The sequence below is a fragment of the Hippocampus bargibanti genome, linkage group LG01, assembly GCF_051943395.1.
Source record: "Hippocampus bargibanti isolate YZ-2025 linkage group LG01, ASM5194339v1, whole genome shotgun sequence".
Taxonomy (NCBI): domain Eukaryota; kingdom Metazoa; phylum Chordata; class Actinopteri; order Syngnathiformes; family Syngnathidae; genus Hippocampus; species Hippocampus bargibanti.
In genome coordinates this window covers 25,569,407-25,588,714 of record NC_142734.1, presented here as the reverse complement: position 1 = coordinate 25,588,714, position 19,308 = coordinate 25,569,407, and the positions used below count along the sequence as shown (strand labels likewise).

At 45.1% G+C, this 19,308-nt stretch overlaps 1 protein-coding gene across 4 annotated transcripts; it reads right to left on the bottom strand.

Annotated features, from left to right (window-relative positions):
• Nucleotides 1–1,243: 1,243 nt before the first annotated feature.
• Nucleotides 1,244–12,527, bottom strand: ctdsp2 (CTD small phosphatase 2). 4 transcript variants are annotated; one of them, XM_089005177.1, is made up of 7 exons: nucleotides 11,793–12,520; nucleotides 9,057–9,217; nucleotides 6,721–6,822; nucleotides 4,851–4,907; nucleotides 4,285–4,377; nucleotides 3,068–3,293; nucleotides 1,244–2,845 (listed from the first exon to the last, which is right to left on the bottom strand). In XM_089005177.1, the coding sequence occupies exons 1-7, from the start codon at nucleotides 11,851–11,853 to the stop codon at nucleotides 2,811–2,813; spliced, it is 735 nt and encodes a 244-aa protein (XP_088861303.1). In that variant the 5' UTR covers nucleotides 11,854–12,520; the 3' UTR covers nucleotides 1,244–2,810. The 4 variants fall into 4 exon arrangements, with proteins under 4 accessions (XP_088861303.1, XP_088861294.1, XP_088861317.1 ...); XM_089005168.1 differs by having other exon boundaries at nucleotides 3,068–3,253; nucleotides 11,793–12,502; XM_089005191.1 differs by lacking the exon at nucleotides 4,851–4,907 and having other exon boundaries at nucleotides 11,793–12,527.
• Between the last annotated feature and the right edge of the window lie 6,781 nt (nucleotides 12,528–19,308).

Below are 19,308 nucleotides of genomic sequence, written 5' to 3'. Positions count from 1 at the left end.
TTGATATAGTGTATTTTTTACATGAGTAATTTGTTTTTCACATAATTTTACATGATTTTTGGTAGTTAATTAATTTCATCAACAAAAAAACAAACAAAATGAGCAAAAATTTGGGAGCCGGATCTTTTTAGTGAGCCGAGCCAAAAGAACCGGCTCTCTGAAAAGAGCCGGAATTCCCATCACTAATATGGCTACACACCAGTTTCACACGAGTATCACGGCGCGTATGGGCAGGGCACATTCGCGCCGTTCTGTTCCAATTGGCTGTGTAGCGTACGTGAACTGTACGGCATCATTGGCTGGACACATGTCACTCATTGAGTTCCATTGCAAAATGTGCGCTGCATGTTCTTGTGCGCTATGTGCAAGCAGTGCGCGATTGCGCACTCGCACAGCTTGGAACATTGATTGACAGCCAAATGGCAACAGTTCAAAATGTTGAGTATTAATGAGAAATACATTTTTGGGGCTAATAGCAGTGACATGCAGTCAGGGGAGGCAGGTGAGGCCATGCCTCACCTGTCATCATGGAAATATCAAATGAAAAAATAAATTAAACAGTTATATTTATTTAGTGATTTCTACTTTTTCGAAATTTTATTTTTATCAAAACTGTGTGCAGAGGTGAGGCACACAGTTCTCCTGCCTCATGACAGGGGGCGCTGGTGATTACAGATTCTTCTTGCGCCTCCTCAGCTGCAGAATAATAGAATTAGTGAGAGCAAGCTACAGTAAACAGTAAGTTAAGTGCAACCATCCAGACATTTTTTCGTGTTGCTTGGCCTTATTTTCAGAATGGAGGATTACATATCTAAATTGAAAGAAATAGAGAGACTTTTAAAACTGAAGAAAGATAAGGAAGGCTTCTACAAAGAAGTTATTGATGCCTTTCTTCAGAAGGAGCGGCGCATGGACTTCATTTATAAGTAAAGGTAACACAATAAGGTTTTTTTATTTTTTTTTTCGATGCTACAGTTTACATAAAGAAGAATGACATTTTAAACAAAACACGTTAACTGTTGCCAATCAAATGGTGAATAAGCTACTCTGTAGAGTTCATATGTTTGTAAATTTGACTGTGATGACGTCAGTGCCTCACCAGCCATGAACTTCACTGCATGTCAATGGCTATAGTCTACCCCCAAATAAACCCAGACCATTTTCAAGTGTTTTTCTGCTGCAAGGAGCACAGCGGCATGTGGCCAGCATGACATGTGTTCAAGTGTGGAAGTCATCAAACCTCTTCCAGGCAAAACACCTTTATTGCTCCAAGTGACAAAAGGCACACCCGGCCGCCGACTCCCTCAATCAGCATTGAGTCTGAAATCTTGACTGAACATGCGGCTTGTGTGTGTGCGCCGGCATGTCGTTCCAGTGTGTCAGCCGCTTAGCTGCCGATAGACTTGTCGTGATTAGGATTTTGTCCTCCTCGCTCAATCTGAAGGATACATACCGGCCGTCACCTTCTTAAAATAATGGCCTAAGTCATTTTTTTTCTCTCCACAGAAGACACATTGGAAAACAAACAAACAAACAAACAAACAAACAAACAAACAAACAAACAAATGCTGCTGATATTTATGAACAGAATGATGGGTGATTTCACCATGTTTTAACACAGGCGGCCAGCACCGTGAGAGCAGGTTGAAGGCATTTTTTTTTTTTGGTCTCAAGTTTGAAATATGACTCGGGCCACTACTTTAAGAGGCGCCAAAGATAAAATCCAATCAACACAAAGACTGACATTTAGAAAATACACACATAGAACAGTACACAAAACACTGTTCATTCTGAAAGTCAATTGTGATTGGTTCAGGCCAAATGTATCAGTATCAATGTTTTTTTTAAAGGGGGGGGGGGGGGTTCAATAGGAATAGTTGAGAACAGCACAATTGCAATTTGTGTTTGAAATCTGGCACACGGAAATTTATTGGCCAACATGACTGCAGTCTGGACGTTGCCATCCAAAGTGGATGCCATCAAAATCCACAAAAAAATTGCGGAAAAAAAGTCCTTGAAATTGCCACCAAGGTGTGAGAACTGAGGCAGATGTGAGCAGGGGGTGGGGCAGATTTCCTGATGGAAGCACACCCACTCCACATGACATTGAGATTTGTGCAAATGCGTGCCCCTTCACGGATGCATTTGGTTCACGTCACAAGTCACATTTGGTCCTGTAATGTGAACCGGTCCGATTTGGGAGCAAGAGGAATTGAGGCTCATAGCCCGCAGAGTGACCTTTTCCGAAAAGACGTTTTGTTTTGTTGCTCATTTCTAAGGCCAACACTGACTTGCAGCGAAGTAAAATTTGGACAAAAGTGGCTTGCATAGATGAACTGTTTTAAAATGTGATTTGCATATAAAACAACAAAATTGTGTATAAAACCTGGTAGTGATTTCAACCCCCGCTATCCTGGGTCCTAAAAGGCACTCGATTAAAAATTATGTTGAACAGTCAAATGAGGGAATGACAGCAACGGTTTTGGCACAGGAGGGATTTGCATACATGGCTGGACGTGACCAACGGAAGCGCTTCGGTTGCAGTGTCCTCACACAGGCGGCAATTGCAAATGCGTGGAATCGTTCTTGCCGCAGTCATCTTGGGGCGTGGTGGTGTTTAGAATGTCTTAAAGCCCTTGCTGGTGTCGCGATTGAGATCGACGGAGAGTTGAAGAGCTCCCGCCCGGTTCAATTTGTGCGGCGGAAGATTGGCGCTTCCTCAATGTCCGCGAAGCTGGTCCAGCTGGGTGTAAACGTTCTCCGCCCGGCTGAGTTCTTCAAAGACGGGTAAAAGGTTGAGGAGTTCTGAGTCATCCACATCGTCGAACCATGACAGCACGGGCACCTGCGGACCACGCACGGACAAAAATGTCGGACAAAGTTGCGCAGGGCTGACAATGGCAAATAAATGGCCACTTGGTGCTTCTGTTCCCAATGGCGGGGGGATATGAAAATCTGAAAAAGTCCACATTTTACAACGCTCGCGACTGTTTCCATCTATTTGTTGTTCCCAAAAGCACAGCAACTTGCGGCGCCATGTCGATGGGAAGCAGGCTGTTCAACTCACAGCATTGTTGGGGTGAAAGATGTACGAGGCGGGAGAATTGTCCAGGATGAGCGTCTTGCGAAGGTCTCGGCCCAGTCGGCTCAGGTCTTTGACGTAGCAGCCTTGGTGGAAGACGCACGACTCCCGGAAGAGGCGGGCCCGGAACACGCTGTACTGATCCAGCAGGTCCGTCACGGGGTCGGCGTACTGGCCCAGAGTTGGGTGTCAGAGATATGACAGTCAGACACTGTGGACGAAGATTCGGAACCAGAAAGATTGTCCCTACAGCCGACAGGAAACGCAGTCGTTCATGACATACGTCTGAATTCTGCGGCCCTCTGCCAAGCTATTTATTGAGAGTACATGCAAATTAAAGTGATACATTCGTAAAACATAATTTGCTTGATTATAATACCACGCCCCTAGAACGTTCTGAGCCCCAACAGCTGTAAGCAATAAAACATTGTCTTTTCCATGAGCTAATACATTTGTAACCTGGCTAATGAGCTTTCCCTGTGCATGATGTTCAAGTCGTAAATAACTTTGGCGATAAAGGAGTATCCCAAGTATTAATTCTGTGCAAGGACAGATCTCCTAGATGAAGCTGACAGTTTAACTTGCTGTGTCTGTTGACCTGATTGACCCCAGGTTGTCTGTGCTTCAATTGTGTATTGAGTTACAAGTGTTGACTAAGCATATAACAGCATGAAACTTTTAAATATGATAACTTCTTAGTCTGTCTAATCTCTATCATTGGGGCGAACAAGACACCCAAAGTCAAACGACAGGGCGAGACCTCCTGTCTTGGCCAAGAGCTACCCGCAGCAAAGCGTCAAGTGGCGGTTCGGGTCGAGCCACTTCAGAACAAGATCAAAGGGCCCTTAAAGTTAACAGTCACTGAAATGGGCCTCGTCGCTGCGCCAGTTTTTAACTCTCTGGACGGGACGGGGCATGGCGTGACATCTTTCATTGGGTTGCCGCTTTGATTGACAAATAGGACCAAACCAATCGAGTCCGCGCAAATGAAATAAATGCTGCTTTTGGACTTGAAAAAGTCCAAAGCAGTCAAGGCGATATAGATCAATGTGTTGCCGCTCAATGGCGTCGCCTCATAACACGACGCCATTGAGTGGGTGGAATGATGTTTTGGGGGGGGGGTCGCACCAGAGGAAGACCGCATCCCATAGTGAGCCCCCCCCCCCACCCCGATAGCTGTTGAGCTTGCGATCCGAAAGTACCTTGGCCAAACTGGCGGTGAACAGCACACACTCAAACAGCTCTCCCATTCGCCGCAGGAACTCGTCCACATATGGCCTCTTGAGCACGTACACCTGCCGACATGTCGTGGAAAAAACAAAACCAATCCGTCACTTCTTTCTGACACTTGTTTGCGGCTTTTCTGTGGGTGAAGCTTTGGCAGCAAAATATTACGGTTCAATTCCTGTTGCACCAGCGGAAGGAGCGACAGGTGATGCAAATCCAAAGAGCCGAGCACGTACAGCTAAAAGTTTATTCCTGGAGCGTTTGCAGCCCACGGTCGGACTATTCCTGCCCGCCCGCGATCCTCGTGTAGAGAAGCCCTCCGGAAAAAGGAAGACCATCCGGTGGGCCGCCAACAGCCCCTTCCCGAAACAAGCAATCGAGGAAAGGCCGGGCCGGCGTCAACCAGCCTATCCTGGATTACTTGAACCAGGCAGAGGCCCGCACCGGACCGCGTCAAAGGCCTCGTTTACCGTGTGGACATCGGGGGTCTCCGCCGCATGGGCTGGCCGCAAACCTTTCCGCGGCGCCGTGGGCCGCTTACCTGGTGTGTGGTCCCCTCGATCTCCACGGGAACGATGAAGTCAGCGTTGCTGATTGGCTGTGGCGGAAACACAGAGGGCAGACATTGGCTGACCGCGCGTACCCGGACCTGCGCAGGACCTAACGTAAGCCGTCGCTGACACGTGGTACCGCTGCAGTCGAGAATAGGACGTTTCACTGCGGCCCGCACGCACACACGTATAGAAACCCGCTTTGGGATTTGCCAGAGAAGACCATTTGTACTCGGCTGCATCCGGGCGATCAGAGAGGTCGAGTGGAAAACTAACTAACTGAGATTGTAAAAGTAAATCAGAGCATCTTCAGAAGGTCGCGGGTTAAAGGACAACCGACGCCTCCGGACAAGTTGTGTCCATAATTTGTAAAATCATTTCAAATGACTTCTACTGAGCGTATTTTTTCAACCGCATATAGCTATATTTTGCGTTTTAAGATGCTGTGTGTGTGTGTGTGTGTGTGTGTGTGTGTGTGTGTGTGTGTGTGTGTGTGTGTGTGTGTGTGTGTGTGTATGTGTATATGTGTATGTGTATATATATATATATATATATATATATATATATATATATATATATATATATATATATATATATATATATATATATATATATATATATATATATATATATATATATATATATATATATATATATATATATATATAGTGTGATGTCACGAGAGGCTGTGTCCAGGAGGGCAAGTACATTCCCCTAAGATGGCTTCACCCAGAGAGAGTTTTGGCCCCATCTGGTGGAAGGCAGCAATTAAAACCCCACACCTGTGGCTGATCACGGCTTGATTGGCAGGCAAGGCTTTTAAGGCGGAGAGCCTCTGAGTGTGCAGAGTGGGGAAGACGAGCGCTGTTGCTGTGCGCTGTGGAGAAACTGATTGCTGTGTGGAACTCATTGCCAGTTGGGACCATACGGCAGAACACTGGATTTGGACCCTTGGTAAAGGTGGCTAGGCTACCTGAGAAGGACATCAAGAGGGGTGAGGCCTAGAACCACATGGAAAAGAACTCTGTCTTCAGTTTCACCTCAGAAGAGACTTTATTATGATTTAAGTATTGGAAGAGACACTATTCTTGCCTTTGTTGCTTGTGAATTCCCCCTGAAACCCTTTATTAAAACCTTTGTTTGTATTCAAACCTGTCGCCCATTGCGCTTCTTGTCCTGTCCCGCTGAGCCTCTCATGATACTATATATATATATATATATATATATATATATATATATATATATATATAGAGAGAGAGAGAGCATTTTATTTATTGCATTGTATTTGTGATTAGATTTTATTTATTATAGTACCTATGCTTTGAAAGGTAATGTATTATTATTATAATTGTTATTATTATTATTATCTCATCTCATTTTCCGTACCGCTTATTCCTCATTGGGGTCGCGGGGGGGTGCTGGAGCCTATCTCAGCTGTCTTCAGGCACGATTCGGGGGACACCCTGAATTGGTTGCCAGCCAATCGCAGGGCACACAAAGACCTACAACAGTCACTCTCACACTCACACCTAGGGACAATTTGGAGTGGTCAATCTGCCTGCCATGCATGTTTTTGGAGTGTGGGAGGAAACCGGAGGACCCGGAGAAAACCCACGCGGGTCCGGGGAGAACATGCAAGTTCCACACAGGGAGGCCGGACCGGGACGCGAACCGGCGACCTCTGCACTGTGAAACCGGTGTGCTAACCACTCGACTACCGGGCCACCCCAAATCAACATTTGATTTGCATTTTCCTTGAAAAATGAAAAACTAAATAAAGACTTGAAATTTTTTGAACCATGTGACGTGTGCAGGAGAAGAAAGAAAGGGGGGCCTAAGGGCCTGATCGTGGGAGCCCACCTTGAAGGAGCTGTGCACCAGCGTCTCGTCCAAATCGATGACCACGCAGATCTTGCCTTGGTCGTGGGCATTCGCCTGGGGCAGGAGGCTGACCTCGCATAACTGGTGACATACAATACAATACAATTTATATATATATATATATATATAGCCAGTGTCTGAAACTGATGACAAAAGGTTATCGGACCCCAGGGCAGACAACTCTGAAAAGTTGCCTGCCCGGGCATAAAGTTGCCTGCCCAATTTTTCAAAACTTGAAACACAATATGATGACTAATCGCAAAAAAAACATTGTTGCAAAGTATTAAGCAGTGTCTGAAACTCATGACAAAAAGTTAGTGGACACACGGGCAGACAACTCTGAAAAGTTGCCTGCCCGGCCATAAAGTTGCCTGTCCCATTTTTCACAACTTGAAACACAAAAAGACGACTAATCGCGGGGAAAAAAAAACATTGTTGCGAAGTATAGAGGATTTTTTTTAATTAAGGAAGTACCTACCACAAACGCCCCCTTGCTCAATTTATGGTAAATATCCCTTGCTGAAGATTTTGCTCCAGTTGTCGTTTGTCGTCACGGTGCACAATGCAATGTTTGCGTTGCGTTGTCTGCTCAAAGCCACGTGGACTCCTCTTTCTAACCGGCTTTCAAAACTCTCAAATACACTTTAGAGGCACGGTATAGTCCGAAGCACAAAACGGGCTTCTGATTGGCTGCCGTGCCAAGTATGCAAATTGCCAAACGAACGTTCGTTTGGCAATACCGTGAAAAATACTGTGATTCTGAAGTGTAATTGAAAGTTTTGAAAGGCGCCTAGAAAGAGGAGTCCATGTGGCTTGTAGCGGTTTGCTTCATTGAATAAAACAAATTTTTGATTTAAAAAAAAAAAACGTTTTCTTTTTTTTCTTTGTTTCGTTTGCTTTGTTAGATAAAGCAAACGTTTGATTTGATTTATTTTTTTTTTTTTCTTGAAGAAGTAGTCGGCCACCCGGGCTGAGATGTTTTCTAAGTTGAACCCCCGACGGAAAAGTTGGATGCCCCGGATGTCCGGGCAGACGCTATTTCAAACACTGATATAGCGCTTTAACAACAGCTGAATACAGATAGCTTTTAGCACACTTCTCGGCCATTTGACGCCGGTGAGACACCCAACGAGTGAGTTAAAAAAAAAAAAAAAAAGAAGAATTGGGACTCAAATTTACCACGGCAACAACTGTGGAGGCGGCAGTAGATTTGATGTCAAGTACTGGGCCATAAAATGGCAGCATATGGCGCGCAAATGGCCCCGGGTCTGAAGTTGGAAACCGATGATTTCAATTGGCTCAATTCAGAAACAAGTTTAACAACAGAGATCATTTGTGTCGTTTCTTTTTCCGAGAAACCAATGAGCAGGCAGGTGGATGATCGGCCTTGATATCTGACGGCTGTCAACGTGTCCATTTCTCAGTCATTCAACTTATAGGAATTCAGGAAACGATTTTAAAACAAACACAACAACGGAAAAATATACTATAATTGTTCCACAAAAAGCAAGATTTGGTCCCCTTGGCCTCTTTACATTTGGCAAAACTATTGTTGTCACAGACACACCCACCAAAAAAATAAGCGAAATCAAAACATTAAAGGACAACTGACATCTGACAGACCAAACAAAGTACCCAAAATGCATTGTGTGTCGCTTTCTCGGTCAGGGGCATTCCAGACGTGACGTCACGTCAGGCATCGTCATCAACTCGAAAACAAGACTTCCTGAATATTCAGCGCGAGTCTTAAAACGTAAAATATAGCTATATGCGGTGGAATCTTTGTAAAATACGCTCAGTAGAAGTCATTTGAAGTGATTTTACAAATTATGGACACAACTTGTCCGGAGGCGTCGGTTGTCCTTTAAGCGCAGGCAAACTGAAAGTCTATTTGAGATGGGAAAAGCTATTTGCACTTTTCAGATTCTGTTCCTTGACCGGCAAAGTTTTCCGGCCCATTGCAGACATTTTGAGCTGATTTTCATTTGCAAGTCAAGGGAAGAAATTTGGAAAAAAGTCAGCGCGATGGACTGGCGACGATTGATGGTCGTCCGTCAATCACATCGACAATGTGTGAATCATTTCTCCGCTGGAATTTTCTTGACCAGCTGCCGCAAACTATTTTCAGGTTACGTCAGGCGTGCTCCAAGACGACGGCACCGCCTCCTTTCTCGGGCGAAAGAAGGAGCCCGCTAAGTGCGTGCAACAACCGTGTCTCAACTGACATCCGTCACACCCGTTCAGATCCGATGGGCCGAGGCGTAGGGTGGAACTTAGGTTCGCAAGAGTGTTGCTGGTCCCATTTTCAAAGTTACCTTAACAAGCGGCCCGTTTTCCTGCGCCTCTGACGAGGCCTGCTGGGAGGGCGGCTGTGGCGGCAGACGTTTGGGCCCATCCGGAGCTCGCAGGCAGCAGAAGAGCGCATTGAAGAGACTGCAACTCCGCGGCTGCTTCAGGGCCGATCGGCTCACCTGGCCTGCCCAACAGAGGAAAAAACGCTCAACTCAAACGCTCAAACTTGGTTCACGCACTCACTCGCACTCTCAGAGCAAGTTTGACGACAACTGATCACATGGTCACACGCACCCCCCACGTGCTTCCTCAGAGAGGTCTGAGGCTGCATGCCGTTGCGTTTTGTTTTGCTACGCAGAGCCAGGGAACCCAAAAAAGACTCGGCTTCCTTCTAGAATTCAGGCAGGTGAAAAAACAAAAAAACACTACGGATGCTCCAATTCAGCGAGACTTCAAGGACAACCGACACCATTTTTTTTTTGTTTCCTGACTGACATCGTTGATAATTTTAGTCAAATGCAAAATACCAATAAAAATTAGTTAAAGTGTCCCAAAACTACTTCAAAATGACCCTGGAAATTGCGAGTTTCAGAAGGTCCTGCCCCCTTGTTTGTGACGTCACACCAGCACATCTTTGCCTTGCTCTAGAATCCAAACAATTGCTTCAGATTCGGAGAAGATGCTTTCTTGTTACTCATCCAGTTATGAATATGATTCAAATACTTCTGAAGAGGAAAGCATAAATGTTTGCAATCGATTGAAAAAGGACTACCCTATCAGTTCGAGCCATAAGGACTTAAATGTAGTGTCCCATAAAATGCACAAGGTAGTGTCTGCTGGGAATTTGTGTCAACTAGTATCAAATAGTAGTCTTGGTGCAACACACGATTCACCATCGCGTTAATTCTGTGTTTTCCTTCTAATTTCGCCATCAACACGGATCTACACAGTTTTCAGACCAAACAAAGTACCCAAAATGCATTGTGTGTCGCTTTCTCGATCACGGGCGTTCCAGACGTGACGTCACGTCAGGCATCGTCATCAATTCGAAAACAACACTTCCTGAATATTCAGTGCGAGTCTTAAAACGTAAAATATAGCTATATGCCGTGGAATCTTTGTAAAATACGCTCAGTAGAAGTCATTTGAAGTGATTTTACAAATTATGGACACAAATTGTCCTTTAAATGGTGAATTGATTGTTGTCATGGTTCGAATGCTGTCAATGCTGTCCAATTTCTCTTCTGCTGAGAGCCATTGTCTTGGGTTTTCATCAAGACACATCTGCTTGGACTTTGGGACACGTTGACCCCACTTGTAAAACTTTGCAGGATTTTGTGACAGGATTTGGAAGAAAAACAAAGAAGATTTGAAATCTAACCAAAGAATCTCCAAATCAACAAAAAAAAAACCCCGGGGGGAGGCCAGAAGCCGAGTTCGGACCAACGAGCACCGGGTTGGAATAACGCAAGCTCGCCAGCAACATTTACAGACAGAAAAAATCAAGACCAGATCATCAGCTATCATTTTGGGTCCGCGTTGTCGCCAGAATGGACGAAGGCCTTGATTATTCGGACCGCTTGTGTGAACGGATGGATCCTTTTGCATCCTGGGCAAAGAGGAGCATTCACGCTCGGTCTGTGCGCAGGATCAGGCAGGCAGCCTGCACCAAATTCGCTGCTGGAAATGGCCGGCGCATGTTATATAATCGCGGCAGGCAGGGCGGGAAAACCCACAGTGGCTTCGGCGCTGACATAAAACATTCTGAGGCTTTCCGGAGGCCGCCTGGCGCCGGCTTGGACGGATCGTCCCTCGGTCACACCTTTGCGCTACGAGCTTTGGACTTTTTGTTTCGCGGACTAGCCCAAACTCACAAGAACAAGCACGGCGCGTCTGCGACACCGAGGCTGCCGTCCAGCTTGCCAGGAAGAGGCGTGAGCGGATAAAGAACGGGGCAAAAGTGCGTCACTTGACAAAGTCCAAACGCGGCGTTATGAAAACGTACCCCGCTCGACAAACAATATTTTGGTCATTCGCACACCCAAACAAAAGTCCCCACTCACAAGCACAGCAGGCAGATGTTTTGTTTGTCTCACTTGATAATTTGCTCTGTTTATTGATCCCATCTCCTAAAGCAACATCGTCGATTAATAGTATCTTTATTTTTTGGGCGTGTGCAGGGGTAGGAGCCGGAGTGGCGGGGGTGGGGTGGCAGCATTCCGCTGTCACCCCCCCCCCCCCCCCCCCCCCGCCATACGCATTCTCCAGCTCGGGAGCGAGATTATTTACGGTGCGTGTCGGCTTTATGCAAACAGAAAAAAACAAGCGCAACCGCCCCCGCCCCCAGAATCCGATTCCAAATGCCGAGCGGAGTTCGAAAAGGGGAGCGAAGCGAGCATGTCGCGGCCGAGTGACAAAACCAAGGGCCGCTCGCTCAAAACAGTGGCAACCGGACATTCGCAAACCCACCTGACGGCTTGTGTTTATTGGCAGACATTTTTCGTTTGAGAGCTCGAGTTCCGTGTTCACTTGAAATGCGACGCCAATCCAAACGAGCGACTGGCGTCTCCATTAAACGTGACTCCGGTCACTTCGAGCGACTCGAATTCCAAGCGCCACTCAAGCCTCTCTCGCGTTGTTTGTTTTCAAGTGTCAAGCGAGCGCGGGCGGAGCGAGTCCAAGTGGCGGGACAACAAGAACCGAGAAGTCCGTCGCCGTCGCAAAGAAACGCGCCCCCGAGGCGTCCAAAGGCGACTCACCTGTTTTGGGCGACACTTGGACGTCTTCTTTGTGTACTTGGGTGATAACCGAACTTTCCATCGGACAATCACGGAGCCCTCAAAATCCTCAAATCCTGTCCCGTGGCACTGACGGGGACCCCTCATTGGCTTCTCTCTTCACGGTTCCGACCCAGTCGATGCTTCGTCGATAACGCCTGTCACTACCCTCTTGCTCGCGCCCTCTCCGCTTGGCTGCTCTCTTGACGTCCCCGACGCTATTATTTTTGTTTTTTTCATTTGGCGCAAAAATAAATCGATTTTAAAAAACGGCCTAAGCCTACAGGCCCGCTGTCCGGGCACGGCTTTTCGACGGAGATAAGAACGGGTGAGTGGGCGGGGTGCGGGGGTCCTTCCTTGACATCGAGTCGTCACCTTCACATCGGCGGTACAGCAGCAGAGCGCCGACGGCGCCGTCAACATGGAGTAGAATCCAGCAGGCGAGAGCGAGCAGACGAGGAAAACAAGTGAGGAAATGGGGCAAGCCGGATCGGTTTCAAGCTCCCCCTTACTACACATAAACAAGCTCGGACGGACGCTCTTCTAAGCCGGCTGTAGCACCAGCACCTCGAACCAAGCCCTCGCTTCGACCTCCAAAACGTCCACCCCGGGCCCAAAGGACATAAATACGACTTTTGTCAAGTCGTCCGCGCCTTGTTTTTCTGCATTTGGCGCCTGGCGGGTGCCCTGAAACTGGCCAACTTTTCTGATTGGGAGGGCCGTGGATAGGGGGCGTGGTCAATGCATTCCTTCTCGGCCTGCACGCGTCACATTCCAGCCCCACTAAGAGCTGCTGTCATTCGCGAACTTGATTGTTATGATTACGTTCAAAAATAAACAACAAACCACCATCGACGCTCTTCCACGCATCATCATCAAAATTAGATGTCTATCTACCTACCTATCTCTCTATCTCTCCCTCAATCTATCGATTTTTTTAATGATTGCGTTCGACAGTCGTTTTTGGTTTTTGAAAAGCTTGGTCCAAAGTGGGAAGGTAGAGGTCATTGGAGTTGAATGGCTACTTCTCCACGTCAAGAGGAGCCATATGAGGTGGCTTGGGCATCTGAATAGGATGCTTCCCCAAACTCCCTGGTAAGGTGGTCCGGGCATGTCCCAACGGCAGCTGCACTGGAGAGAGACGGAATATCCCGGCTGGAAAGAACTGCAAAAATTGGAAATTGGAAATCTGGTAAAACCCAACCCCCAGATAAGCACTAAAGAATGAATAGGTGGTCACTGGGGCTTGACTTGAACACCAATGATGTAGGGTACGTTTACATGTTGGGATGAAAATTGAAAAAGAGCAGGGACGGTTGGGTGCCAGTCACGTGATTTGTTGGAAGAGAACAGCCACTCCCGACAACCTCCGCCACTAACCGAGACACAACCCCCCCCCCCCCCCCCAGCCTCGGGCCTGCCCCCGTAGCCTCTGCTGGAAGTTTCCAGGAAAAGGGGCCTAACAGACAGGCTGTGAGGCCTTCGTGGGGAGACGTTTGGCTCATTGAGAAAAACAAAAACAGGCAGGCGGGAAGACTCTCCTTACATAAGTCGGCCTCCCTGACACGAGAAGAATAAAACAAAATGGAAAAACCCGTCGGGCCACCACTCCTCAGCTCACTCGAGTGCACAGTGACTGCAATGCGAGCAAGATGGAAAGCACGACGATGCGCTGCCACTTTCGCATTAAAGTGATTGGAATGGCAGTTCAGTTTGTGCCGTGGCCACATTTGAAACAAAAAAAACAAAACAAAAATGCAGTCAAATTGCATTCATCTTTCACCTTTGACATAAAGGAAAATGCTAATCATCCGTACTTTTTTCATCAAGAAAGGGGGTACAGACGCTCCCCAACTTATGAATAACGGTACATACGAATATTTTCGCGGGTACAGTACAGTGGGACCTTGGCTTACGAACTTTTCGGTTTACAAACGTTACATTTATGAAAATTTTACCTTGGCATACGAACTATTTTTTGGGATACACACGGAGCTGCCACAATGAGTGATGTGTCGTTTGCGAACGAGCCCGTTCTCCTAAAAAGAAAATGGTGGCCAATGTTTTTGTCCTCTATTCCCCGTCCCCAGTCTTCAGTTAAAGCCACGTGATGGGTCAAGAACCCAGCAGTGCCTTTTAAACCAAAAAACGAAAGTGAAAAGTAAAAAAGAAAAAACATAAAAAAAGGTTAGGAAATGGATAGAAAACAGTGACATTTAGACTTGTTTGAACTTTGATAATTCAAAAGCAGAGTGTAGACTGGAAGGTCAAAATATCCCATCAATCAGGCTCCACAAATAACCCACACAAGTCATCTGTACACTTGATGCAAAAAGCTATCAACCCAGCTAAACACATCACAGTTGATGAAGAACTAGATACAATTATCACAGAGAAAGCACCTACAAGGGATCATTCCTCAAGATGGTGAAAGAAGCCTATGTTCCTCATCAAGTGTTTAATGCTGAGAAACCCGGACACTCCATTCCATCAAGCTATTAACGACCATCACTAAGGTAAATAAAATTACTTTATTGTACAGTACAGTTTATTTCTTAAATCATAATACTATAGCACATTTATTATACATAAAATAAGGTATAGAGTGTGAGAGTGACTGTTGTACGTCTTTGTGTGCCCTGCGATTGGCAGGCCACCAATTCAGGGTGTCCCCCGCCTTTTGCCCGAAGACAGCTGAGATAGGCTCCAGCGCCCCCCGCGACCCTAATGAGGAATAAGCGGTACGGAAAATGGATGGATGGAAAATAAGGTATATTTTGTGAAGTTTTAAGGCTTAGAAAATTAGAAAGAAGAAAATTATGTTTTATGGGGACCTGGGAACGGATTATTCTCATTTTAATGGTTTCCCATGGGAAATTAATTTTTGGGATACACACTTTTCGCCTTGCACACTCTGTCTGGGAACCAATTAATATAATAATAATAATACATTTTATTTCAAGCGCTTTTCAAAACACCCAAGGACACTTTACAATAAAAACAATAGAACACAGCACATAACAATAAAACCATAAGTAAAATGATAAATAATAAAATAGCAGAGAGAATTAGACATTGCAAGCAATTTTAAACAAATGGGTTTTGAGATGAGCCTTGAAAATAGGGAGGGAGTCAATATTACGGATGGTGGGTGGGAGTGAATTCCAGAGTTTGGGAGCAGAGCGGCTGAAAGCTCTGCATCCCATCGTGGTGAGACGGGCAGAGGGCACATAGAGGTGAAGGGAGGATGAGGATCTGAGGGACCGAGAGGGAACAGAGATTTGAAGCAGGTCAGAAAGATAGGGAGGAGCAAGGTTATGGATGGCTTTGAAAGTAAACAGAAGTATTTTGAATTCGATACGATGTTTAACCGATAGCCAGTGGAGTTGCTGGAGTACAGGGGTGATGTGGTGAAAGGAGGGGGTTCTAGTGATGATCCGGGCTGAAGAATTTTGGACGAGTTGGAGTTTATGGAGAAATTTCTGATTGACACCGAAGAGAAGTGCGTTGCAATAATCGATGCGGGAGGTGACAAGACTGTGGATAAGGATAGCAGCGGAGTGAGGGGTGAGCGAGGGACGGAGACGGTTAATATTACGGAGGTGGAAATAAGCAGACCGAGTAATGCTATTAATATGGGAGTGAAAGGATAGTGAGCTATCGAGGATGACACCTAGACTCTTGACCTGAGGGGAGGGGGACACGGTAGAACTGTCAATGGTGAGGGAGAAACTGTTAGTTTTGTGGAGGGTGGATTTGGTACCGACAAGAAGAAGTTCAGTTTTTTCACTGTTGAGCTTGAGAAAGTTATGGGAAAGCCAGGATTTAATTTCTGAGAGGCAACATGAGAGGGATGAAGGTGGAAGAGAGGCGTCGGGTTTGCTGGAGAGGTAGAGTTGGGTGTAATCCGCGAAGCAGTGAAAGTGAATGCCAAACTTACGGAAAATAGAGGAAGTAGGTAGATAATAAAGAGAAGTGGCCCCAGGACAGACCCTTGTGGCACACCAGAGGACAATTAAATTAAATTAAGTTCGTAAGCCAAGGTCCCACTGTATCTCAAAAAATGTTGGGACGGAGATGCTGTAAGTTAGATTTTCTACACTGTAAAACCCAACAAGTTGAAAGTACTCAAAATTTTTAGTGGAAATAAATTTTATGAGTTTGACTGAACTTAAATGTTATTAGTTTGTTTGGACATAAATGTTATGAGTTTGAATGAACTTAAAAGATGTACTTTAGGTTTACTCCAATGTTTTCTTGTTATCTTAATTTTTAAGTTAAAATTAGGTTTCATATTGAAGCGTAACCAACTCAAATTTATAATGTTACATGAAAAAATATATTCATGTATACTGTACTTACATTTGCCTTCTATGTCTAAAAACAAAAACCCACCTCACATGTCTATTGCATGCCTTTTTCCGGCCGAACTTGCTCGCGATTGGCTGTGTACTGTGCTTAACTCATGCGCACGGACACAGACACAGACACATGTTGTTTTCTATCCTTTCACCCCCCCACTCCACCCCCTTTCAAATTGCTGCTGTGGACTGCAAATTTCCCCATTGTGGGACGAATAAAGGTTTTCTGATTTTGATTCTGATTGGAGGGCTGGATGCTTACGCGATGGACACCAAGGCTGACCAATCAGTATGCTGAATTGTTGCCAATCAGTTCAGGCCCGATCTGCCGAGCTCGCTTACGATTGGCTGCGTAAGGTATGTGGGCGCGGAGGAAATCCCTCTTGCCAGTTGGCGCTCCAGGAGGATGTGATGCATAACAAAAAGTAATTGCTGCTGTCACGTAATTCAGTAATTGCGTGCCAGCAGCTTCATTAATGGCTTACTGAAGACCCAAGGATATATGTTGTCATACTACAGTAGGTGTGAATTTATTTTACAACTGTTAGACTGTCTATGTTTTATACTCTCCGTTCGGTGTTTGACTTAAACATACATTCCATACAAAATATAACACTGAAGCAACTTTAAAACAAATTCACCTTACGAACGACCGCTCTGAACGTATTTCGTTCGTAAGGTGGGGAGCATCTATACTCAAAAGGGTTGGAGTGTACCTCCAAAAACAAGAGCGTCAGAGACAAAAGATCCGGGCAGGATGTTTAATGAAATAACAAAAAGCGCTGGTCCAACAAACGGACAAGAGGAAAAAATAAAATACAAAACATCAAAGTGTGAGTAGGGGGGGGAAGGGGGAAACCTGTGTTGCTTTGTGTAAGCGGGTTTGGTAAATGATACAACTTCTGGATAGAGTTGAGGTTCTTTATTAGGACAGCTGTGTTGGTTGGAGGGAGAAGGCAATTGACATGTGTGGCTCTCGTAGGCTCTCATCAGACCCCTTGCAGCAGGGCGCATGCTACTTTGGTCAGCAGGGATCCCCAAACCTTTTCCTGTGAGGGCCACATAACTTTTCCCTTCTGTGATGGGGGGCCGGTGTCAGTTTGTAACAGAAAAAGTGTGACGATCGTAGGGGAGCTTAATTTTTTTTTCCAGAAAGCCACACATAACCAAATAACCCTTTCCAGGTTCTTTACAGAAAAAAGTCAGGAAACAAATGATAACACTATTAACGAAATAAATAACTAAATAATACTCTTTGAGTTCTTCACATAAAAAAAATCAGGAAATAAATACAGTAAAGTCTCGTTATATCGATATCGGTTATATCGATAGTACTGCTTATTACGATACTATTTCTATGAACGCAAGGAGAAAATTTACATGCCGCAGGATCGGATATATCGATAGCCCGGTTATATCGATATTTTTTCAGACTCCCGAGAATATCGATATAACGAGACTTTACTGTAACACTATTTATGAAATAAATATAGATTATAATATAATAATAATAATACTTTCATTCCTTTCATCACTTTGCTGCTGTGAAATGTAAATTTCTCCATTGTGAGAGGCATATCCATATCCAATCCAATCCAATCCAAATGATAACTAAATAACTCTCTCTGGGTTCTTCATAGAAAAAAAAGTCATGGAACATTAACTTTCTGTTGTGCCATGCACAATCTTAACAGATAAAAGTTCAGCTCAGTTGTCAGAGCAGAATCTCTCTGACACATATGAGCAATCTCTTAAAGTTCTTGTGTTCCTTCCTTATAATCCTTTTGTAGGTTCCAGTAGGCTTGTAGACACCACTGTTTGCAGCTCTCTCTCATCAACTTCCCTGTGAAAAGCACAAAGGAAGCAGGTTGAGAAAGTGAACTAAGTGATACAGCACCTACACAGCACAATACATTTCACTACCAGTATGGCTGTAAAGATGGATTTTATCCCAGTAGATTTTATTGTGATTATATTTGTTTATGCTCAGAATGACTCATTCAAGTCAAAAAAGTGAGCTTACCTGTGTATGTCTGTGTAAGCTCTCAGTCTTACCTATGTATGTTCATCAGTGTGAACTGTGGGCCTGCATCTGGCTGATGAGAAGTTGAATATCAGGTTCCATTCTAGTTACACGCAGTCTCAAGCACTGATGCAAATGTTCTTCTGTCAATCTTGATCTCATCGGAGATTTTAGCAGTTTCATGCCAGAAAAGCTTTTCCTGCAGATATACGTGCTGCCAAAAACATTTGGACATTTTCATTGCGTGTTTTTTTTGTTTGGATATGTGTCGTTTGGGAGGGCGGCATAGAAGTCAATGAGACTGTTGGGCTTGAATGCGTCTTTCAGACCATCACAGTTCTGTAACTCAGGTCCAACTTATCCATGGTTTGGTACACTTGGTCAAATATCCTCTCCCGTTGTAGTCGCTTTGAGACTTCCAGCTCCTCGCATATCTCAAAGTTTGCGCTAACTCCACAAATAGGAATGAGCCGTTGCACTGTCTCTTGCATGTCCGTGCTCTCATCCAGTGCTGATGAAAAAAAGTCAAATTCTTTCGACTTCTGCATATACATTAATCCCGATTTCTTCACCGCATCTGGTGATTGTACTCGCCGACAGACCTGCGGCATTATATGCATCTTTTTTCTCGGGACGCAAGTCCTCCGCAACAGCATCCATACATTTCTTAACAAACTCTCCGTCCGTGAAAGGCTTACCGCTGCTTGCTATCAGTTTAGCAAGCCGAAAGCTGGCCCGAACGGATGCCTTCTTCAGCTGAGCTTGGCGTACAAATGTATTCTGCTGAGATAGTAGTCCACTTTTCGCTTGTCTGCTTGTATTTGGCCTTGCAAGCTGTGGTACTTGTCTTTGTGACAGGATTCATAGTGTCGGCGAAGATTGTATTCTTTGAATACCACCACCGCCTCTTGACAGATGAGACAAACAGTCTTTTCTTTGCATTGAACATAAAAATAATCGTTTGTCCACTGTAGGTTAAATACCTTCCATTCTGAATAATTTTTTCTCTTACCTAACCTTTACGCCATTATTCCGTTCTCTCTTTGACAGGAAGGTTTACAAGAGAAAACTGGTCTGGGACCAAATAGAGCGCCAAACTGAGCGCACCTGAATG